This window comes from Manis javanica, chromosome 1, assembly GCF_040802235.1.
Source record: "Manis javanica isolate MJ-LG chromosome 1, MJ_LKY, whole genome shotgun sequence".
Taxonomy (NCBI): Eukaryota; Metazoa; Chordata; class Mammalia; order Pholidota; family Manidae; genus Manis; species Manis javanica.
The window spans coordinates 114,837,226-114,862,037 of record NC_133156.1 but is presented as its reverse complement, the minus strand read 5'-3'; the positions used below and the strand labels follow the sequence as shown (position 1 = coordinate 114,862,037).

The 24,812-nt window shown below is 37.5% G+C and overlaps 1 protein-coding gene across 1 annotated transcript in view; it reads right to left on the bottom strand.

Annotated features, from left to right (window-relative positions):
* Nucleotides 1–17,484: 17,484 nt before the first annotated feature.
* HCN1 (hyperpolarization activated cyclic nucleotide gated potassium channel 1) overlaps nt 17,485–24,812 on the bottom strand; it is a 534,584-nt gene continuing 527,256 nt past the window's right edge. The window contains exons 7-8 of the mRNA XM_073236418.1: nt 22,180–22,344; nt 17,485–18,492 (exon numbers count right to left, since the gene is read on the bottom strand). Coding sequence (XP_073092519.1) covers nt 17,621–18,492; nt 22,180–22,344 — 1,037 coding nt within the window. The 3' untranslated portion in view covers nt 17,485–17,620. The remainder of the gene's footprint in view (nt 18,493–22,179; nt 22,345–24,812) is intronic.

The window sequence follows — 24,812 nt, the reverse complement described above, 5'->3', positions numbered from 1 at the left end:
GACTTGATGAGAATGCAAAGGAAATAAGTCTGAACTGGGAGAGAAAGGAGCTCCACTAGATTTTGCAACTACAAGGTGCAAAAGATGAATTTCACCTGGCCAGTTACATAGGCAAGGAAGACTTTATTCAAGATTATTGTAACAGGGGAGAAAGAAAAAACTCAACTATGTAGAAACAAAAGGTAGGAGGCATATCGAATGCTGAGGTGAGCTGATGGAAAGGTATGAGAGGATACTGTACCGAGGCTGGTCGATGTGACTGCGCCATCTGTGTTTAATTGTCACTTACTGAAATTAGGTTCCTACCCTCCTTGGGAGACTGGAAGACAGGAGCTCTAACTTTTTTTGATTATTACATTTCAAAAAAGATGGCTCCCACATCATCACAGTAAAAGACTCTCCAGGGTTGTAGAAAATTTGTATCTCAAAAAGGCAGAGAAAGAATTTATAAGAGCAAGTTTCCTAGAGCAAATGCTCTTAGAAAAGGATGTCAGAGGACTATAATTAGGAAGAAGCCTGCCTAGAGTTTAGTTATGCAGGGGAACATTGAGGCCATCTTGGTCAAATGGGAGTCACAGGCAGGTCTACTTTATTTAAGATGAAAAATATGAATCTATAGTCAACATTGCCAAATTGGGGACAGGTAATAACTATATATGATATCTAACTAATGATTGTTTACTGTGGTTCAAAACTTTAGAAGCTATACTTCTTGGAGATGATTCAACAATTATTATTGTCTATCAGGTCACAGAAATATATTGTTTTATGCATAGCTCTTTTGACACCCTTAACTTCAGATTTTCCAGTTGTCTTGCCAATGGGTTTCAGCCCTGGGCAAGTTCACTATGGATTCAGTGTGACCAAAGAAATTGACAGCAAAATGTTCTTGGGGTGAAAGGGTTATACCCAACTTTATTTCCAGGTGGCAGGTCAGTCACTAAAATCCCATTCACTCAGAGCAAGTCTGCATGCAGCAAGCTGGTCTCTGCCTCTGGGCCCCTCTGTCTGCACAGCCGTCCTCCGGGCCTCTCTACACAGTCATCCCACACAGCCGTCCTCTTGTTCTCTGTCCTCAGCACTGTCACCACTCCAACCTCTGCTCGGCTCTCCTGCAGTTTTGCAGCCCTGCCACCGTGTCATGCCCAGAGCACTGGGCGGAGCTCTTTTTACAGAGTCAACAGCCATGTATCGCCCACAGGTGTGCAGTGAGCTAGTCAACCAGGGCCATGTGAGAATTCTGGCCCCAGGAACTCTCATTTTATCCACACCAGTTATTTTAGACAGGAGAAACATTTTATGGAAGCTAACTTGTGTTGCCAAAAGTGCTGGGCAATGCACAAAGGTGAACTTTATCTCAAAGAATTTTGATTGTGTAGCTAATACCTTCAATGACAAGATTCTCCCAATTATCCCTTAAGAGAAAGAAGCACCAACTACTAATATAGACATGAAATATTTATTTCCTTTTTATTTCTTCTAGTAGGGTATTTAGGATAGTTGTGTTTCAATTTGTTCACTCATTCACTGAATGATATTTATTATCTTTTATGAAACTGATCCAATGCTTCAGTTTTTCAAATTTGTGATTTGTACAGATCACCTTATCATTTGTGTGAATCATTAAGTTCAGACTGGAAACTGAATTTCATGTTGGGAGAGCAGCACAAATCTGTTAACTTTTTTTTATAAGATTCTAGCCACTGCCATCTAATTCATGCTATATGGTGATATTCTTTATAAAACTATATCTTGTTGGTTTCTCATATGCCATTGACTCTCTGTTGTGGCTAAAATTTGAGGGGGTTATAATTAAGACTTCTCTCAGTCTTAATGCCTCTTCTCTATAAATCTCTTCCCTCCTGTCAAACATATCTGGGAAAATTACAGAGCTTTCTCAGTGATATCAGATCTATTTTATTCCTGGTAAAAGAACTGAGAGATTGTGAAAGGATGGAATCATGTAAAAAACAGAGGTTGAATGATTCAAAAATGAATTCACTTTTATCATATGTATACTACAATATGAATTGTAGGTTTTGTTTATGCATAACAGGCAGAAACTTGTCACTGAAGTAAGAAATGTGCTTAAAAAGGAGACAGAAAAAAAAGATGGTGGTGTCGGAAGGCAAGACAAAAACCTCCTCCAAAAATCACATAGAACATGAAAATACAGCAAATACAACTAGGCCTGAAATTAACCAAAAGACTACAGAACTGACCACCTACATCTTGGGAAGAAGAGAAACCCCTACAAAAAAGGTCAAGTGACAAAGTCACGATCCAGCAGGACCTAAGCTCTCCCCCAGCCCCAGCCAACAGATAGGGGGAAGAGGAACCAAGATGGGAGGAAGTATAAGCCCAGGACACTGAATGCCTGGCCCTGGAGATCTGCTCTGGGAACACAAGAGCACATTTCATGGTGCCCTGTTGATGGGTGGGGCTGGACCATAGAGGTGGGTGGAACACTTGGGGAGGCTGAAGAGTCATGCTCTACTGACCCCCCTGAGAAAGAAAGCAGAGCAGGCAGTTTGAAAGACTTCCCAGCAATGAGAGGGGTGCCAGAGGGACAAGGATTGCACAGTGCTCTTGAGACAGGGACCGTGGGCTTAGAGTAGGGTGAGGGCCTCTAGAAAAAAACAAAGCAAGATAATCCATTGTGGGATTCGCTTTGGCCTGCTGGGGGGCCCAGTTTATTTTTTTTGACTTTACCTAGGTGCTGCTTTTCCTCCTTCAGCCCTAATCAATGATTTGCAACCTGAGCAATTGATTTAGGAAGCAACATAGTAAAAACAAGAAAGATTCCATCTTGAAGATAAGATTGCATTTTAAAACCTAATAATTAGTTAAAAAGTAAGTTTCTTAACATACTCTTTAACAAACAGACAATAACTCAGCTCACCTTGGGAGCAAGGTAAGCAGTCTTGATTGATATGCTCCCAGACCAGGAAGCTGCTATCCTGGGAGGAAATCAGAGCAGTAAATTTCTTGTAAATAACCTGGAGAAACTTAATGTCTCTTTGAAGAAAAACATTTTGGGACCACATAGCAGGTCTGCCTCCTTAGCCTGGTGTCTCTCAACTGCCTAAAAATCCCCTAGACAATGCACCACCCCCGCCCTCTTGTCCCCTCCTGGTGTGAGCCAGGAGCTCTGTCCTCACTTTACCTCTAAATAAAAATCTCTGCTTTGCTCTCCTACCTTGAGTGCTTGTGAAGTTCATTCTTCTACTCTGTGAACAAGAACCCAGGCATCAGTCTCTGTTTAGGAGAAAGGTCAGGTGGACAATACTTTCCAGCCAGCCCTCAGCCTAGCAGGTTGGGAGCCCTGAGGAGCTTCAGACGCTCCATCCACCTCACTGGAAATGCAGCCTGGAGTCTCCTCCCAGTGACATGTGACCCACCTGATGGCAGTGAAATCAAATTTTATACCAGTCTGGCATGGGGAGAACCCCAAGCCTTCTCAGCCCTATTTTGGGCTCCAGCCCAGCAGAACATGATGCACATGCACAGCCAAGCCCCAGGAGCTCTCTCCTCCAGTCCTGCAGGGTGTTATTCCTACTCCAATGATCAGCCCACCTGAAATCAGAACACTATGAGCAAGGCAGACAGATGCCACACAGACTGCCCTGAAAACAACAGCTGGGGCTCCCCCACAGGAAGTTGAGTTTCTGGGCAGTCGAGAGTGCCTCCTACAAAAACCTATTATCCCATAAGAAACACTAAAACAAAAAAATGAGAAGATGGAGGAATTTGATCCAAACAAAAATTCAAGAAAAAAACACCAGAAAGAGGGCTTAGTGAAACTGAAATCACCAATCTTCCTGGTAAAGACTTCAAAATAAAAGTCATAAACATGCTCACAGATTTATAGAAAGTGTTCAAGATCTCAGAGAGGACTTCAGCAAAGAGATAGAAATCCTCAAAAAAAAAGTCACTCAGAGCTGAAGAATACAGTATCTGAAATGAAACATACAATGGAGGGATTTAACAGTAGATGAGATGAGGTAGAGGAGTCAGTAAATGAAATAGAAATTAGAGAACAGGAAAACAAAGAAGCTGGGGAACAGAGAGAAAAAAGGATTTCTAGGAACGAAAGAATAATAAGAGAGCTGTGTGACCAATCCAAACAGAAAAACATTTGCATTATAACGGTTCCAGAAGAAGATGTGAAAGACAAAGGGATAAAAAGTCTCTTTGAGGAAATAATTGTTGAAAACTTCCCTATTCTGGGGAAGGAAATAGACACTCAGGTCATAGAAGCACAAAGATCACCCAACAAAAGGAAACCTAGGAAGACCACACCAAGACATATTATAATTAAAATGGCAAAGGTCAAGGACAAGGAGAGACTTCTGAAAGCAGCCAGAGAGAGAAAAAGATCACATATAAAGGAAACCCCATTGGGCTAACAGCAGACTCCTCAGCAGAAACCTTACAGGTCAGAAGGGAGTGGCATGATATATTTAATGTAATGAAACAGAAAGGCCTCCACCAAGAATATTCTATCCAGCAAGATTATCATTTAAATTTGAAGCAGGGATATTAAACAACTTCCAAATAAGCAAAAGATGGGAATTCACCACCACCAAAACATTTCTACAAGATCTCTTAAAGGGACTGCTCTAGACAGAAATGTTCCTAAGGCTAAATAGCTGTCACCTGAGAAAATAAACACACAGTAAAGGTAGTAGACCAATTAATTACTAAGCAATGACAAAATTAAATCAGCTACTCACAAAGTTAGTCAAAGAATACAGAAAGAGTACAGAATATGACACCTGCTATACAGAGATGCAGCTGATTTTGAACTTTCAGAAGCTTTAATTTTTCAGCTTTCTTTGATTATTTTAGTCTCATATTTTTATCATCTGTCTACAGATCTCAAACAATGTTCATCCCTGTAACACTAAGATACTCTGACATGAAATGAGTGTTTTCTTTCCGACATATTTTTTTTGTATAAATCACAAAGTAGTGAGAGGTTGAAGTCTCAGCTCCTGCTGGGGACAAAACTTTAGGAACTGAGTCCAGATGATCTTCTGTGGAGCCTATGTGCCTAAAAGATATTATGGTTTTATAATTGTAGTAGGAGGTTTTAAAGCAACAATTCTAAAAAAACAAACAAAACAAATGGTCTTATAACTCCTTCCAAACAGCTTGCTGTCCAGTAATAAGCCTGCATTTAAAGGGAAGGGCAGGGTAGAAAGTCAAATTCTTGGGGAAGGATGTGAATTTATCATGCCAGAGGAGTGTGACTGCACATAGGCATCTACAGAGCTTCAGTTACTGTTGCCATCACTCTCAGAACATCGAATAGGCACGAGACATCTTGACTAGGTCAGTACTTCCAAGAGGAGCATACTTAGAGTGTAATATCTTTCAGATTTCTAAATAAATCATAAAGACAAGGCTTTATATGTGTAACCAAACTCATATATGTGCATGCACACACACACATTTTAATCACCATCAATTTCACCAATAACATGGTGACTACTACACTCTTGCAGATTTCTATTCTAAAGAGGCATGATTATAATAACATTTATCAAGTGTGTCATACATGGTGTCTTATCTGGAGCTTGACCTCTCATGTACCAGGCTTTGAGATAAATTCTACTGTCACAAGATATATGTTAAAGACTAATGCTCCCTTCTCTGCATCATATCTCATGGAGAATCTTGATGCAGCCAGAGTGCCAGTGGAAGAACAATGACCTCTTGCTATTTTACTTTTTGCAGGACAGACATGAGAAAGCAGCATCAGTAATTAGCTGATAGACAGCCAAGAAGACTTGATAAGTGGTTGCCAGTTGTTCACGGAAGTCATCTGGAAATATCAGCTGCCATTGTCCTGGAGGCCTTGAGAAATTTGTAGTGAATAGAAGCCTGAATTCCCCTGGAAAATCAAAATTGCCTGCATAGCTCCTTCCACTGGGAGTGAGACATCAGTTTCATATAGTTTATATTCTACATATCCAGTATGACTTAGAAATTTCTGCTTATTGCACCTAGAATATTTGATGTGAGCCAAGAGTTGGGATAAACTTTTTGCTAACTTTGTTTCATTTAATCTTCATAACTACTCTATGAAGCAGAAGCTATTTCAAATCTCCATTTTCTGATTATAGAAACTGAAATATCACAAGATTATGTAATTCTACCGTGGCTACATGAGAAGTGGTAGGGCTAGTTTTTGTAGCCAGCTTTTCTAAGCACTGCAGATATATACATATGGCAGAGGAATAGAAAAAAAAGTCATTTATAAAACACTGACCAAATTTATTTTTACAATGTCAATGTATCATTGTTAGAATTTTAAAAAATATTACAAAAAACAATAGACACATTGGACAGATATGAGATTAAGGAACATTGCTGACTATGGTACCAAAATTCATCCCAAATAAGGATCTGATAACACCTAACACATGTTAATTTATTCCTTCCTAGATCTTATTAAGAAGTGCCAGGATGAAGGCTAGGAAAGTCTGTGTGACCAAGAATAAGTCTAGGGATGGTCCAGGTTAAAAGTATTAAATAGGTGATTGGTCATCAGTTTCAGTGTCTTCATAAGAACTTCAAAATTCTCACCACCAACAATTCTGCCCAAGAGCCCCCAAATTCCCACAGTATAAGTATTGAATGAACACTAGCATGGCTTCTGCTGGCCCAAGAACATCTCCCTAGAATGATCCCAGCCCCCCTCAAAATAGTTTCCTAAGAAACCTAAACACTGCCACAAGAATTTGCTGTTTGTTCTGCTATAGGCCACTCCCTTTTCTTAGAGTAGTTTCTTTAAAAAACTTGCAATTATAAATCCTTTCTCTTTTTTTTTTTTGAGCTGCAATTATACCACCAAGAAATATCTCCTCAAGGACCTGGGAGCCATCTCTTTGAAAAGTAAATAAACATCCACAGACATAGCTCTCCTGTTTCCTAGTTCCTGTGAGAGAATAAGAACCTAACTATGGTGGGTACTTGGCTCCATTTTGTAAAACTGTCTCCTCCCCTAATGATATGAGAAGTTTGTTTCTCCATCAGAGAAGGGCCAGTCAACAAACTCTGATCAACCTCCCAAAACATCCTTAGTACTTTTTTTTTAGTACATCCCAGCATTTTAAAAGCCTTTCCCTCCCCCAATTTTTTTTTTAACCAGTGGATTTCAGTAAACACACTTTACATGGAGACTCTCTCCCCTACTACAATTGCCTGAATAAAATCTGCCTTACTGGCTTTCACAAGTGTCTAGCTTTGTTTCTCATTGATATTCATGCTTATGTAATGTCCCATTTTTCCCATCTAGCCAAGAACCCTTGCTATGATGTCTGACATTCACTTGGCATCCCTAGAAATGTTCTTACACCAGGAAGTTTCCTCAAATGCCCTTAAAATTTATTTACCTCTCTTAGGAATTTACTAGCTCTGTACTCTCAAATATTAATTCCCATATGAATAACCTAAGGATCTTGGTAAAATTCAGACTCCTGCCAGTAGGTACAGGGTAAGGTTCAGGATTCTGCACTTCTTCCAAGTTCCCATATGATACAGGTGCTGCAGGTCTATGCACCTACTTTCAATAGCAAGGTACAGGAGGACACCTAGTTATGTCGGTTGATAGATCCTTTTTGGTCCCTGTTTAACGATCAGCTCAATAAAGCCCTTCCTGCTATGCCACTTAAAAATAGCAAACCTTCCCCAATCCCTATTTTTGACTGTCCTTTCTCTCTTCTCTGCATTGTTTTCTTCCAAAGCTCTTCTCACTATCTAAATTATTTGTTTTATTTATTATGTATTTCTTCATAGAAGAATACAAACTTCATGAAGGCACAAATTTGGGTCCTTTTTCACAGCCATATCCACATTGTCTAGAATGTTTCTTGCCACACCATATGTGCTTAAGAAATGAATTTGATGAATTAGTTTGATTGAACCTCTAAGGTAACATATATACAAGAAAATGGACACAAATGAAACCAAATGGAGTGATTAAGTAACAGGAACTCCAAGCAATGTAGGGGACATTTAGTAAAAGGACCAATAGAACTTCTTCAGATGTTACCATTCAGCTGATTCCTCTGGCTATGCAAACGATCAACTACTACTAGGCAGTCTGCAAGATTAATCAATTAATTAATTATTGCAAAATAAGGCCCACATTCCTTCCATTCTTAGGTAATTTTCAATAACTTTATTTTATATTTCAAATTTTATAAATCTGATGATGGGCGATCTGTAGGAAAGAGAGTCCAATTTGCTATTTTCAAATTAATTTGATAATTTTCTCCTCACTGTTGCCTTTTCTTATTTTTATGCCTCTGAACTCCAAATACTTTCTATTATAAAATGTACTATCACATAAAGATTAGAATATCTGTTCAGCAGTAAGGCCATTCATTACAAGAATGCAGCACAAATCACTGTACACATTAGCATTTAGGACAATGGTTCTTAATGTTATCAATGCTTCCTTTTTATAACTAATATTTTGTAATATGCCTATTACTCTCTGAAATGATAGTCATTGATAGAATAAAATTTTTGTTAATGAATACATGTATGTCTTATGTGCACTATGCATGAGACCTCAAAAAGGTATTTATGTAAAATAATTTTTAAACATTAGTACATACTTATATCAGAAAAATTTTCTTAGATTCTCATTTTCCCCATACAAACCCACACTCTCTAGGGACTGGTACCCACTGGATGGAACTGTTTACAGAGAGAATTTTACTATTTGTAAGTACATGAGAAGATACATATCTTTGACAGTGTGCCGTTTTATATGTGTATGTATAGTATTAGCTGATTTCTTATGTTTAAGCTCTGGAAAATGTGGACAACTTTTTAATCGTGGTCATGATCTTGTGGTAGCAGAAACCTTCCATGTGGCCTGCACACCTAGAGGTTCCCCACCTCCCACCCCCAGCTGAGCAATTCTTGGTCCACTAGTAGGTTGGCTTCTCTCTAAGCTGAAATGCTGCTTTTTGTTTTGGAATAGACCATGTTTTTAGGTCTTTTCACATTCTTAGTTCAATCCACCCCCTCTTCTCTCCAAAATAGTCACATTTTTCTTGATGTGCCTAGGATTCATACTGATGCAATTGACATTTCATAGAGAAGAGAAGTAAGATTAGTTCTGAAACAGAGGCATAAAAATGTCTTCGTTTTCCAAAACTTTCCTCCTTCTTACTATATCTTGTATTTCTAATTTGCTGAAACTGAGTTCCTATAGCCGACAGTTAGTAAGGCTGCTTCCTTCACCTTTGCATTCTCCTTGTCCTTATAAACTAACCAGTTCTGTCTTATTTTTTCATATGTTGTTTATAAAGATTTCACGACTTCCTTTGAAATGCATATCTTTGCTTAAGGAACATATTCTTAGCTCCATTATAATAAAGGAACATGGTCATTGGAGAGGATTCATCATAGCAAATGAGAATATTAAATACAATGTTAAATGCCCACAAAGCGCATCTTTAAAGAGACTGAGGAATCTATGCACATATTCCAGAAGGAATTTGGTAGTAAGTGATGAAAAAAGCAGTCCCTTGATAATCAACCAAAGTCTATGCCACATGTTCTAATAGTAAATCTTCCTAACTTCTTCAATGTCATATTCCCTTTTGTTCTTCAGAACACTGCAGCACTCCTTGCTATCAAAATGAATATTTAATGCACTTTTCAGATATTTATTTGATCTCTTTCAGTGTCATTTCCCCTTTTCATCCCTGTTACTGCAGTGTTTTCCAGTGTACGCTGCCAACAAAGTTTGTTTCCTTGTGAATCCAAGGGTCTCTAGGCCCTGTGGATCCTGAAACAATTCCTGGTAAAATGGGGAGGAAGAAGTCTTGAACTGTGTTTATGTATAAAAGATTAGGTTAGGATAGTTTAAGAACTCAGATGTGACATATCTTTTATTTTTAGCTGGTGTTTAAACTCCCTAATTTTTCATGTCTTCATATCTGAGGGCATGAAAGCCCTTTTCAAAATTTCCAAAGCTGTGGTCTGTTTACATAACATGAGGCTTTGACTCTTGTCAACTATTTCATTTTGGAAGGATGGAGCGCCTTTGGAAACTTTGCTGTTTTTTTGTCATCAAAGTAACATGTGTTTTAATATGTTGAACTGAGACAATAGGAAGGAATTAGATGAGCTATCAGAGATACTTAACATTTTGCAGAAATACTAATTGCTTAGGTAGATATGTCAGATAGATACTGAAGTCACTTAAAAATGTATTCAGGGAAGTTTGCATTTTGCTCTCATATATGTTTGTTACATCTAAAAGAAAAAGATATTTCCCAAAATTACTTAAGGCCAGCACTTCTGAGACATATTTCACTCTCTTAGGAAATAGTTAACGCCCATGATAATAATCTATAACCAGTAATTTTCTGAAAAATCATTGTCAACCAATCCTTTTTTTCTTGCAAAATAATTCAATCTAGAATGAATCTTTGCATTAACTTACTCAGAACTCTTGTCAAAATAGTTGAACTAAAATTTTGAATGTTTGTAACTGATTTATCTGAAAAATTGTTTTAACAATCTAGCTGAAGTCTTAAAACTTGCCAATATTCAAAGCTTGGAGCAATTAACAAAATCATGTAATACATTCCTGCTTATGTGTTCATGTGAAGGCTAATAATAAATTAGCTTTAGAAAAATTAAATTTTAATTACAGGTATCACCTTCAGAAGCCATTAGCTAGGAGTTTCAAATGTGGAGAAATTATTTGTTCATTTACCCATAGAAATATAGAATGTCATATGCAAATAATCATCCTTTCATAAATAGCTATGCAAAACAGCCCAAACTGATGGATTTGATCATTGTTCTTCTATGAGAGTAAATATAACTTAGGTTAGATATAAGGTTATAAAGTTATTAGACTTTTATAAGTAAATAGCACAGATCTTTAGATTCTTGAGAGTTTGAGTTTGTAAAGCTGTATACATATCAAAAAGCTTTTGGAACATGTCTAGAGGGCCTTAAGAGATAATTTATTAGCCATACATGAAAATGACCACATTTTGTTTGTGATCACAGATAGTAATGCTAAACTAGATCATCTACTGCATTGAGAGATTAGGGCTTCTAATGAGTTTTAGCTGACTCCCAAAATGGGCCTTATTATTACCAAGTTGAGATAAACGACGGTTTAGGATACGCATATGCACTTGCTACTGGTCCTGAAGGCTATTTTGAATTGGGGAGACAAATCTCTTTTGATTTTTGCTTACGTCTTTGGGATATGTGCTAAGCATTTTAAGATAATTACTGTGGGAAGGATAATAATCACCCTCCCATCAGTCTCTTTACAAGGCAATACAGTTTATGTTTTGATCCTTTGTATGAAGATATATGGGGAATTTGCATGCTATAAATTATAGGCCTTTATTAAATACTATTTAATATTTCTCAAATGAAATAGTTCATTATGGTAGATATCAGCATATGATGATGCTTTGCAGAGCTGCACATTTTCACTGGAACTACAGTATGTTGGTAATAGGTCTTTGGAGAAGAGTTAGGCAAACAACTTTTATCATTAAATGTTTGGAAACAGGCGTTAGACAAAAACATTACAAGGAGAAAATGAGAATGCATTTGGCAAACTGTTCAAATCTTTAAAACTTCTTCATGTTTTTCTTTAAAAAATAGATTTCCCACTTCTGAGGAGTTTCCCTCATAAAGTTAAGAGAGATTAAGAATCTGTCAAGGAAATATCTTTGCTTCTACAAATCTGAATTTTCTCTGGGGAAAGCTATGATCAGCCTGGCTAAATAACAATTTGGTTTATCTTTTTGTTTTTTTGATAAAACACCTTCATTATTTTAAAAAATGTCTGAATAACTCTGAATGACTTGTATTCAATTGTTTTATTAAAAACAAAACAGTGCTTACTTTTTGAACAAGTATTGTATTTATTTATTTATTCAGATGTGTTCAATTGAATATATACTATCCTTGGCTCAAATGTTATTATTTAACTATTTACAATTAAAAAAATAAAGAGATGTTTCCCTTTGGGAGGGAATGACCATTGATTCTACATTGAAAATGAAATAGCTCCAGCGACTACTATCTTCATCAACCCTTGAGTGCAGTGCTTCCAGCAAGACCTGGAGTAATCATTTTGTTTCAACCAAAGCTATTTCATCACCCCTTTTCCTCCATACAGGTTCTAACTTACCTTCAGACCCTTCCCGGCCCCTATATTCTTTGTCTTATGCAGTGCCATTTCAGTTTCAATTTCTCATTCCCATTACCCTGTTCAGCAGACCTAGGACTTTCCTGAGGATCCGGCATTACCACAAGGCTGCATGAGGTTCTAAGTAGCCCCTAATTTTGCTCTGTCACAAATTATTTTTCCTGTCACATTAGCAACACACACATCTCAACATGTGTCCTCTCAGCTGATAATCCTGGTTCTGTAAAATTGGGAAGATAAAGGAGAAAACTGTAAAACCATTGGCCTGATGATAAAACTCTTCAGGGTGTTTAGGTTTAAAACCCATTCCATTTCCACTCTCAGTCAGCCTGTCATACCGGCCAGCAGCACTGTACTGCCGAGGGGCCCAGTCACCTGCGTTCTGCTGAACATCCCTATTTTAGAAAAAAGCAGGTTTCCTTTCCTTTATCAGTTAAAGGTTAGCTCCTTCTCCAGCATTTAATATATTACTTTTTCTCTCCCCATCAGGGATTTGGGAAACAAACCCTGAACCTTATGCATAGGTCCTTTTCATTGCCTTTCAAACAACTCGCAGTGTGTGTGACAAAGCAAAGTGGGGCAAAGCTTTTATCACAGACACCCTTTGAAACCCTTTGTCCCATGGAAGTCTCGGTAGGGAGCCAGGCCAGGATTAGAGTGAGGCAACTGAGGCAGGTCAGGCAGGCGCAGGGCAGGATCTCTGTTTCAATTTAAAATTGACATTTGCCTCATAATTATTACCTTAATTTTAATTTTTAAATATTGCTTCAAACATTACTTGTCTTGATCATTGATTTTTTTGGCACTCCGAAGTTTGTGCTTGAGGCAAATGCCTCGCTCAGGCTGCCCTCGTCGCTGTGCTGCTTAGGGTGACAATCTCCTTTTCTGATCACTCGTTGACAGAGAGAAAACATGTTTGGATTTGGAGAAAAGGTAGTGTAATTTCATTGAGAGAGTGGCCAAAACTGAGACTCCATCAAGTATTTCAAAATAACTGATATGATTCTAAACAATTATAATAAAGTTATCTTTTCCTAGCAACAGATTTGTGACTATGCCATAAAATCTTTCCTATATAGTAAAGCTCATACACTTCATACCCTAAAGCTATAAAGGAAATGATGAACAAAATGGAAAATATGAATGGAAATGTCAGTTGCCCCTCGGAGGAAGGAATGTGGCCTCTGGTCAAAACTCCAAAATGGGAGGAGGACAAATATGGTTTTCTGGCCAGGTTTGTTCCTATATCCTTGATGAATTTAGGCAGAGGTTAATTCATACTTTCTTCTCTCCTTCTCAAAGCAGGGGTTCTCCACATAACTGACTTCACTGTTGGCCAGTTTATAAAAAATAGATGCCATTTTTAAAAGGAAAAAATTAAAATTGCTCAGAAAGTCACTGCTTTCTAGTGCCAATAGGTCTACTTAACTCTGAATACACCGGCAAATCTTCTTTGTTCCATCCCATTTTCCTGGAAAAAGGACATACTGAGTAAAGTTATAGAACTGAGCTAACAATTCAGTGCATGCAGCCAATCACACTTGCTTAAATACTTGACCATAACTTTCAGGACTCAAAGTGGCTATTGATGTTCAGCATGCAATTATTCTACAAGGACCACATTTCTTTTGTATTGTACAGCATAAATAATTTTTTGAACAGGCAGAGCATGTAATAGAACTTTGCTAGGTGTAGTGTATATGAACAAAATAACCATATCTGGGTTTTAAGATACATATTCTAGAAAGAAGTATAAAGGAGAAATCTTATTCAAACAGATTAATGTTATAAACAATGAAACTGAGGTCCATAAAAGCAAAGCAGCATAGTAAAATTGGCAAATATAAACACCTAAGTTGAAAAAGAAGGCAAGAGTCTTTAAAAATAGGCCTGGAAGATTATAGGAACCTCCTATACTTTGAAGTATAAATAATTCAGGCTTTGAGATAATAGACCTAAAAGTTTAAACACTTACGTTGTTTACATCACATATGCCCCCTATGGATTATTCTAATAATTTGACTGTACTTTAGGAATTATTCTAATAATTTGACTGTGTACTTTATAGTGTCCTGTGGATGTTACCTCACTTGAAGTTTAGAAATGGTAAAATAACCACCTTTTTAAAGTGGAGTAGAATCCATCAGAGAATCATTCACTCACGGAGTGGTCACTCAGACCTGAAGACACGCTATTTATTTGATGAATAACATCTACTGCCATTCCTGCCATTTATCCTTATGTTTTCGAGAATCCTTCACTCACTGTAATAAACTGTCAGGCTTTTCAATCTCAATTCAAAAAGAGGGAGTTTCTAGCACTATCCAAAGCCTTTTCAAGACCCAAGGCGATCATAAAATAGGCTGTCTAAGTAAATTTTAGGACAATTATTTTTCATCCCCATATCCAATAATAGCACAGAAATGGGTGTGTTTTGAAACTGGTTATTACCACATACTAAAGAAGCAAATAATTTTTTAAAATGATTAACTTGTACTATAGAGAGAAGTAAAATACAGGAGTAACTGGAAAACCAATATTCTATTTACATTTCTCTCTGCAACTATAGATTATCTATAATTAATTTTATAATGGTGCAAATATAAGCACACTTTGAAATCTTATGATGCAAAGATAAAAAGAGGCAAATCTGTACTCATTAATAAAACAAAATGTTTGATTAAGAGTATATTGATAAAATAAAATATTCATGATTTGTTTATTTTCTGTTGAATTTATTAATAATCTTTATATATATTTATATATGTATGGCTTTGAGCAAAGACAAAAGAAATATTCTAACTCATCCCTGATCATACAGTTGTAAGAATCAGCTATTTTCCCAGCAGCAGAAAGACCAGTCTTTTCAGTAATACATTTCTTTCTGTACAGATTAAAACTCCATACTTGGGGGCTTAACTATGTACAGAGAAAAGAGGTCACTTTTCAACTAACAATGGACTTTTATATTACAGGAAAGTGAGTCAATTTTTTTCTTAACCTAAGTATATATATTCATACATCTATATATATATAATTTACCCTGTATCATTTTATTAGTTTAACATATAAACCTTAGTTTTTTGTCCATTCTGTTACAAAGTGAATAAAAATTTTATGGTTGCACTGAAAGACCATGCAATTCAATTTTGCTTACATTTCCCAATAGTGCTCAAAAAAAAAAAAACCAAAAATTTATATATATAAAAATATTTCACTACCAAACCCATTAGTCCTATCAAATGTAAACCTTTAATAGTTTAAAGGACCAATACATGATCTTAATAAACTGAAGTTAATCTCAATATTTTAATAAAATAAAGGAGTTTGGTACTGATATGTAAATGTTGCAGCTTTCCCACAGTTTTAGGTAGACTGAACAATCCCTTTCTTACACCATTCCTAACATGCCATCACATGTCACCACCATGTTAGTGATAACAATACATTGGCTAGCATTGTTGATAACCTCTACATAAGCTGGGATCTGTTAGAAGTTAAACATAACAACTCATTTTGGTATTATAGGTATTATATCTGTAAAAGGCATAACCGGCAGCGTGGATCCATTTTAGAGTTTTTGCTTTTTTTTTTTCTGTCCTCAAGTCTATGTGGAGGCCCTGTCCCATTTGATGTGTGATCTTTGTTAAGTTCTTCTTAAATGTATCGCCGGTGTCAAAGATACCGAAGACCTTCACTTCAGGTCATTCTCTTAACTTGGGTTATTTATAGAAGTCGGTTATTAGGAATCATCCAATTGTGTTCCAATCAGCCACCACAATCGTGGGGTCATTAGGCACAAATGATTACTAAGGGACTTCTTTGAGAAGCAGCAGATGCTCACAGATCATGGAGTTAAGGAAACAGACAAACAAACAATGCTCACAGACATTCAGTTTGACCCCTGCTTTCTGTCACCTTGTCCATTCATTTTTTTTCAGCGCATTTGAATAACAAACCTCCTATTTAAGGGCTATGTTAGTCACCACATGGCTTAAAGGTTTACTAACCATTTTGTTATAACGTACACAGGGCAGAGTGTGTGTTCCCAAATGGACCTGATGCTATAGTGCATTTATTTCCTTAAATTAATACCACAGTAAACTACCAACTACAGTGAAGACACAGACACCCTGGCAATTCCTAATCAAGCTGTGGTTTTGCAAATTATTATCTAAATGATAACAGTAATGATATTAAATGAAAGTGAAAACCTCACTTCTAGATTTAGGTCAGAGATCCAAGTCAGCCTTAGAGGAATTTTAAGATAAGCAATTAATGAATGGTTATTCTTTTCTAGAAATGAGAAATAGTTTAAGTCTTTTCCTGTAATGACTGATTTGAAGCTCTTCTTTTTACCAAAAAGCATGCAGGGACTAGTTTCAGATGCTTGATTATGGCAAGAAGGAAGAAAAGTAATGATTTTTTGGTGTAATACAAGCAATTTGTGGAACTGAGCATACAAGTTTGCCTAAAACATTGCAGGTTAAAATAATATTGTAGGTTTCAAGCCATTGCATTACAGTTGAGTAAGTGTCACAATAAAGTTTTGTAAAATTTAAAACTCTTAAGTTCTGAAGTAAAGCAATAAAACTAAATTCTTAAACGATGACTTTTACCTTCGTACAGAACAGAATAGCTATTTCATTTGGGTTGAAAAAGTTATTTACAGCTAACATTGATTGAGTCTTGGTAAAAGTCTGATAACATGAAGACAAATACCCTTCAGCTTTCTGAAAGGACAATGAACACATCTGAGGTTAGAGAGATTCTGTAAGCGGCAATGCTAGTCTCCAACCATGGCCAGGCATACAGTGTGTTCTTTACCTTAATTCAAAATTGAAAGCACCTAAATATAATTTAGACCTATAAAATCGGATTTGCTGTGTAATCCTTCATAATTAATGATTAACAATTTAGATGCAGAGACACAGCTAATGAAAGTTCTGATTGGTACTATTCAGTAGCTCACTTGAGTTGCCTTTTTAAAAATCAGTTTTGTTTTTGTTTCCAATGAATCAAAGAACTCTTCATAAAAGAGAAATACATATATCAAAGGAATTCAGTAAAAGTAGGCTAAAAATAAATAATCTTACAACAACATTTTAAATCCTTTAATGATGTAAAGAAAGGAAGACATATAACACTGAATGCTAAACAGGTCTTTTGAACTCTTAGGAATTTAGATATATATTTAATAGTATATACGTATATATATATATATATATATATATATATATATTTTTTTTTTTTTACATTTTGCATGTAGGCCAGAGCTGTCTAAAATATCTCTCCGTAGTAGGCTATAGGGGATCTATCAGGAGACAGAGGAAAATAAGGTCTGAGAGTATCCTCAGTTTAAATTAGAGTATTTCTTTCTGCTTTCACAATCAGCATGGATCATAAATTTGAAGCAAATCGTGGCTTTTCTGCATCTGGGTCTGTTTTTAAGACCGAGGACTCTCTCTGAAGAGCAGCTGCTGGTGGAGGGGGTGCAGGTGGGAGTGCTCCTCGGTTGGGGGGAATGGCTCCCGACGACATCTGTCGAAACAGAGTGACTCGCTGGGGGACAGTGCCCCTGCCCCCCGCCTGAAGGCCTGGGCCATGGACTGCTGTCACGGGTTGAGGAAGGGAGGCCAGGGACTCGCCCACGGTGGGATGAGGTCTGGAAATCAGAGTGGAAACCTCATGGGGCAGTGAGGGCTGCGAGGCAGACAAAGGCCTGACCTCGCGGGTCAGGCTGGCATTGTGCAGTGCCTGCGCACTGCGGTGCACCTCATTTTTGGGCGTGGAGCTGCTGGGCGGCTGCGACGGCTGCGGCGTCTGTGGCGGTTGCGGTGGCTGCGGTAACGGTGTTGGCAGCTGCGTGAGCGATAGCTGGGAAGTGGTGGGAGAGGCATAGTGGAAAGTTCGCGCGGCCAGCGGGCTCTGCACTGGTGGGCTGCAGACCGCCGTGGTGTAGGAGCAGGGCGACAGCACGGCCGAGGGCTGCGGCGTCTGCGTGCTGGGGCTGGGGGAATGCAGGTTGCTGTGAGACAGGCTGGGGGCCGTGTACACCGGCGGGGACTGGGTCCTCACGCGCGCGGTGGGCGTTGTGGTCGAAGACGTGGAATTCAGGGTTGCAGTTTGAGGGTAATTAATCGGAGGGATTGCCTGCACCATCTCCCTGTCGTGTTTCACAATCTGCTTCAGGATCTCATTCTCCTGATTGTTGAAGACACCAGTGTTCAGATCCTTCTGGAACTTTTGCAGAAGAATTGAGTTTTTCTTTCCTGTCAGCAGAACAAAGAAGGGCATTTAGAAAGCCTACAAATGACTGACGACAACCGCAAGTGAGAGTGGCTTCTGAGAACCGAAGTGTGCCAGTGTTTAATGGAGAGGCTTAAAAGCAAGTACTCACCTTGACAGCATATGCAAAGTGTGGCTCCTGCCCTGCACGCTTCCTGTTGTCTCTCTGATGAATATTACCTACTATGCAAGTCAAGTTGAAAAGTCTGTAAGATGGCTGCCATTTTACAGAAGAAATGGAGATATTTAACATGAGGGCTGCCTTGAAGCGTGGGAGAGGAGAGGGCATTTGGATCAGGATGGGCCTGGAAAAAAAACTTCAGTTGAAAGCTACCTTTTCAAGAAAGACAATGGAACACTTACTATCTGACAGACACTCAACTGAAGGCTTTAGGGAGATTAATTGTTTTTAATCCTCAGCTCTTAGGGGGTAGGGTGTTCACAATCCCACTTCACCCAAAAGGAGAATGGGACACAGGAAGGTTAAGAACAATGCCCATGAAAATGTGGTTAAAAACTAATAGGACTGGGGAGAGAAAACATAAATCGCTTGTAGATCCTTACTACAGACAACCAGCCAGCCGCATGTGTATCGCTTGAGGGTTCTCTAGCCTCTTGGGTCTCACCGCACTTGCTGAACCAGATACTGCATTTTACTGAGATCCCTGAGTGATTCTCACATGCACATTTGTGAAGCACTGTGGCAAGGCCTATGCAAGTGATCCTCCCCACCACTTTCATATTTTTCTCATCTTTGGAGTTTTAAAACATACTGATTGCCATCTATACCCTGCCAATTAAATCAGAATAACCAGACAGGGGTCTAGATTTAAGTACTTCAAAAGCAAATGTCCCCAGGGGATTCTTATGCATAGTCAGATCAAGAACCACCTCATAATCTTTCCTCTTCTGAGAGATTGTGAGATTGAAGAGACCTCCTAGAGGGCAGGCTCTTGGCTCACTCTAGTACCTCAATAAGCATTACGTCTCCTTTTTTGATGACATTGGTATTGGAGTGGTTTGCAATAAGTGGACATTCTCTGGCAGTATAACCATCAGAATTAAAATTAGATTGAAGAAAGAGGAGAAAATTGGTGATTTTTTTATGACCTCTTGATAAAATAATACCCAGGTGAATACGGTAACAGAAAAGTAAATCAATTTGTCATATTGCTAAATAAAGTATCATATAAAGTAACAAGGAATATTTTTGAATGGAAATACATGCTATAATTTACTTGACTGGTAAAACTATCATTTTAGATGACTGCCAAAATAGTTACTGTCTCTCTTTACAGAATTGTCCTAACTTCCCAAAGAACAAAACCTCCTATGTTAGTAATAAATATAAATGATGACTGAGCATACTGTCTTAGCTAATGTGAAAACAGCATGAAAGCAAATGAGTTCAGCCTTTCCCAAAATCCAGCTATGCCAGAAAACAAGATGGCTTCTGTCAGGCTCACTGAGGCCCAAAGCAAAACAGAGTAGGATACCCATGTGTTAACAAGAGGCGACACACTATTCTGTGTTCTTGGAAGACCCACAAAATAAAGCATATTCTCCAAAGCCAAACCAGTCCCTCACATGGTCCCACTACTGCTGCCAAAACAGACAAGGGCTGGAAAATCAATCAGCTGCAACTTGCATCAACCAATCCAGATGTAACAAGCTTGCCTCCCTCATTTACATAATGGGCCTGTGCCGAAACCTGGCCAGAAACTTTTACTATAAAACCAATCCTCTCCCTTTGTTCCTCTGGTCGCACTTTTGGTTCATAGACAACCAAGGGCTGTGCCTCCTGGGTACATATCCATTTTTTTAGCAATAAAGTTGTCCTTAACTAAATTTCCTATTTTATAGAGAGATTCGTTAACACTAAATACTGTATACATTCATAAGCAATAGCCATAAAATGGAGAAGGATGATATTTCTGTGTGATTATGAGAATAGTCAGTATTTCATAATTTTAAGTATCTATGGACTTGTAGAAAAATACCGTAACTTGTAGTACAATGTTACAACTTTTTAGGTATGAAAACTGCAAATGCTTGGTGCTTATTAGCAATTTTATGGCCCACATTATTGACTGCAAACCATTTCATGCCAACTTCTTTATAAAAATTAACTGTAATAAATTAGATAAGAGTGAAATTTTAACCCTCTTTATGAGTAACAGAAATCTCTTGAAATATCCTGATTTTAATGTTTTCTCTAAAGCTGTGTAGCTGGCTTAGGAAAGAACTCCTATGCTCAGAAGTTAGTTCCTAGCTCTACCATGAGAACTCATACACCACAAAGAGGGATGTTATTTTCAAATTAAGTAAAGATGCTTTCAGGAGTACTCACTTCTTTAATGGGCTTTGTCTCCATGGACACTATGTCCTCTTACATCTCTAAGTTGTCAATGTGAATTTCTAATATGTGTGTTATGTTTAAAGGCAATGTCCAAATACCACCCTTACTTCTAACTGAATTTCAGACCCTCAAGGAGTTTTTGTCCTACTAATATAGAGTGAAAACAAAAATGTAAAGTATAGAAGAAAAGCTGACGCAAGACTTTATCAGTCAGAAGTCCTTACCTCTAATAAGAATGAAGCAGTTGAAGGACCTCTTTGCTTACTCCCAAAGATCCCAGCCCTTTCTCCTTCGAGTTCATTGATTTGTCAACCTTCCCTACCTCTCTTCTACAATATTCATGGTGTACTAGGAACTGTAAGTGTAATAGTGAATTAGACACAATCTCTGCATTCATAAGTCTCAGAGTCTGTGAAGCAATTACAATAATGAAGGCAATGTTGTAATGGAAGACCTTCCGATGAGTCTGGGAGAACATACCCAGCATACTCAGACTCTTAGTGGGACAGGAGGTCAGAGAAGGTTTTTACAGGGAAGTGAGGTCTAAACTAAGGAGGGATGAGTAGAGTTAAGTAGGGCAAGGGGGCAGAGCAGGGTAGGGTGGGAGAAGAGGATTTAGGTGTGGAAAATGAATCCATACCACCTTCTGACATCAGAATGTTCCAGCGTATCTTGGGAAGTGAACAGCAAGCCCAGCTGATCTAACTTTACTATGGCAATTAATCAAATCTGTAAACTAGTATATCTACTAAAGTCTAATTTACATTTTTTTATTTGAGAGCAGAGAAGACTTTGAAATAAATTGATATTTGCAAAGTAAAGCATCCATATAAGGCACTTCTATCGAGGCTTTTTCTGCTTGAGTCTGTATTACAAACAATTCCAGAAGTTTCTACTGAGACAATTAAAACGCACAAATTTCCAATTCTCAATCTAAGGATAAAAATGTAAAGTTGATCCTTAAAAACTAAAAAACCTTCATAATAAAATTTGTTTTGTGATGTAGACTCACTATGTATTTTTAGTTCAATTTTAGTGCTACCTAGAATTTTTATCATTGCTTTTAACTTGAGGATTCAAATTGTCTTGGTATCAACTGGGGAAATCAGATTGTGCAGCTAGTAAAAATAGAGATGAATACTTTAAAAAGTTACGTAGTAGAAATATGGCTAGAGCCAACTGCAATTTGTATGTTAATCAACAAGCAATCTACAACCTTACATTTAGGACTTATGATGGCAAACATACATCAGTCCACTGGATTAAAATTACATTGTGCACAAAGAAGATTAGAAAACTGAAGAAAGAGTACCTATCCGGTCCAGTCGGTCGATGGCAACTGTCTCAAAGGCTCTCCTCATCATTGGATATTCCTCCAGGACCTCATTGAAATTGTCCACAGACAGTGAATAAAGACGACAATATGTATCAGCTCGAACACTGGCAGTGCGGCGTCCCTTGGTCAGCAGGCAGATCTCTAGAAAAACAAGAAATAAAGATTTGTTTGGAAAGGAAAGGAAAATGACTGGCATTTCTGAAAGGCACAGTTGCTTAACTAAAGGAAATATAGCAAATAATTACCAAAAGGGGCCTAAATTCACACTTCGCTGAACTTTTTTAAAGAAGTTCAGTCCATGTTGATAAATATTATTAGTAAATTATGTGGTAGACATCGTGGACTTGATATTAGGGTTGGAAAGGTAAGTCATACATAACTTTTACTTTGTGTTACATCTATATTGGTGGTAATAAAAAAAGAGTTCATCTTAAGTGTTCATTTAAATGCACTCTGGTAAGGATAATGATACAGAAGAAAAGCACTGTGGGAGTACTACAAAAGCATAGAGATGATTTTAGGAAATGCCACCTAAGCCCCCAATTATGTTTGTTGTTGTTCATGCTGATAAACATGTTGGAAACAATAAATAATTTTGCCAAGTGTTCATGTTTGTGTGAGTGCTCATGTGTGTGTGTGTGTGTGTGTGTGTGTGTGTGTGTGCATGCACATGTGCACTGGTTGTGTGTAGGAATCTATATTGGTCATCAGTTAAGTGTAAAGCTTATTTTCACATCATGGAATTTCCTGGCTACTCTAAAAAAATGTAATAAAAGGAACTATTTTCAATACTACCCCAAAATTAAATCCCTCTGTCATTTAAGTATTAATGCCATATTATATAATTTATGAATGCTACATATGGCAAAGAAGCTAATGAGAAGTGTTTTACTGCTGAGCATTGGGTTCAGATCTAAACAAGTCACCATGTAGAATGGTTATGAACCTCAGGGAAAATAACCCAATAATATGTAACAAAGGTCTTAACAAATATCCTTACTCATCAACCCAGGAATCTCACTTGACAATCTAACCTAGAAATAAATTAGAACAATGTTGTTTATGTGGTGATGTACATTTATTTATACATCTGAATATATGGGAATGACCTAAATGTTCAACAAGTCAAGATTCATAATTATATGGCCACCAGATGAACTATGAGGCAGTTATTAAGAGTAAAGCTTTTAAGGTCTGTGTAATTATGGTAAAAAGGTCATGAAAGCTTAAGTGAGAAAACACAGATATAAGATTTTAAGTATAACATGATAAAGATGATCACATATAAATAAGATGACAATAAAATATACCAACATGTCCTGCTCTGGATGGAAAACAGTCCTTTTTGTAGGTATGCTATCTATTTATGTTTCTTTTTCACTTTCCCTCATATAAATTATTTTTATTTGTGGACAAGTATAGCTTTTATTTTAAAAATTTTATTTAAAAAATAAAAAACCAAGCACACAGAATACAAAAAAACGATATGAAGGAACATAAACAAACCTGTTAATAGTGATTATTACTCTTGTAGAAGGTTTCCTCAATTTTACCTTCCATTGTTTTTGATATATTTAAAAATTTTTGGTACATTTTTAATTTCCAGCACTTTCCATTTTCCTATGTTTGTTGCTTTGTCATTATATCCTTCTCTTTTGTTGTAGATATGATATCCTCTGTCTCCCAATAGGTATTGAGAGTTCTGATGCTGAATTACACATATGTGCTACAACTTGGATAAGCCTCAGTATGCTTCACAAACGTAAGTGAAAGAAGCAAGACATGAGAGTCCACACACGATATGATTCCATTTGTGTGGAATATCCAAAAAAGGGAAGCCTATCGAGACAGGTAACGGATGAGCGGTTGCTTGGGGCACTGAGTCAGAAAGGAGATTAACACGAAATGGACACAAGGAATCTTTTCAGGGTGATGAAAAATGTTCTAAACCTGATGGATGGGGATGGTTTCATAATATGGTGAATTTACTAAAAATAATTGAACCATACACTTTAAGTGGGTGGATTATAGATGTAAAATACACTGCAATAAAACAAAATGCAAAGAAAAAAGGCTTTTGTCATTATATTTCATTTTTATGTTTACATTTTAATTTCTCTTCTTAATCCTTCCTCTTTACTCTCTCGACTTGCTTGTTTCTGCCTCTGTGTCTAGATCTTTCCCTTGAATGTTGAATAATATTTTCAGGAAACTCACTGATGACCACATTTAAGTATGAAAACTCCAGTGTGTGGCATAATTTGTGGACTTGGACTTTCTCTCTAGAGTGAAGAGGTGGGGAGTTTGTCTTCGTATTTCCCGGAATGCCAGCATGGGGAAGGCTTTATTCCAGGGTCTCCAATATCTCTCATAACTGTACTAGTTCCCCAGCTTGTTCACTTGCTTTTTGAGAGAACCACAGGCTCTGGCCTCCCCCTACTCCCATCTTAGGAGAATAAAAATGCCTGGCTCTAGGCTGTTCTGCCATGTGGACTAAGAGACAGAGAGCCCTCATGTACCATACACAGGACTTTAAAAAAAAATCTGGCTTGAACAACAGAAATTTATTTTATCACAGCTCTGGAGGCTGGAGGTCCAAAATTAGGGTG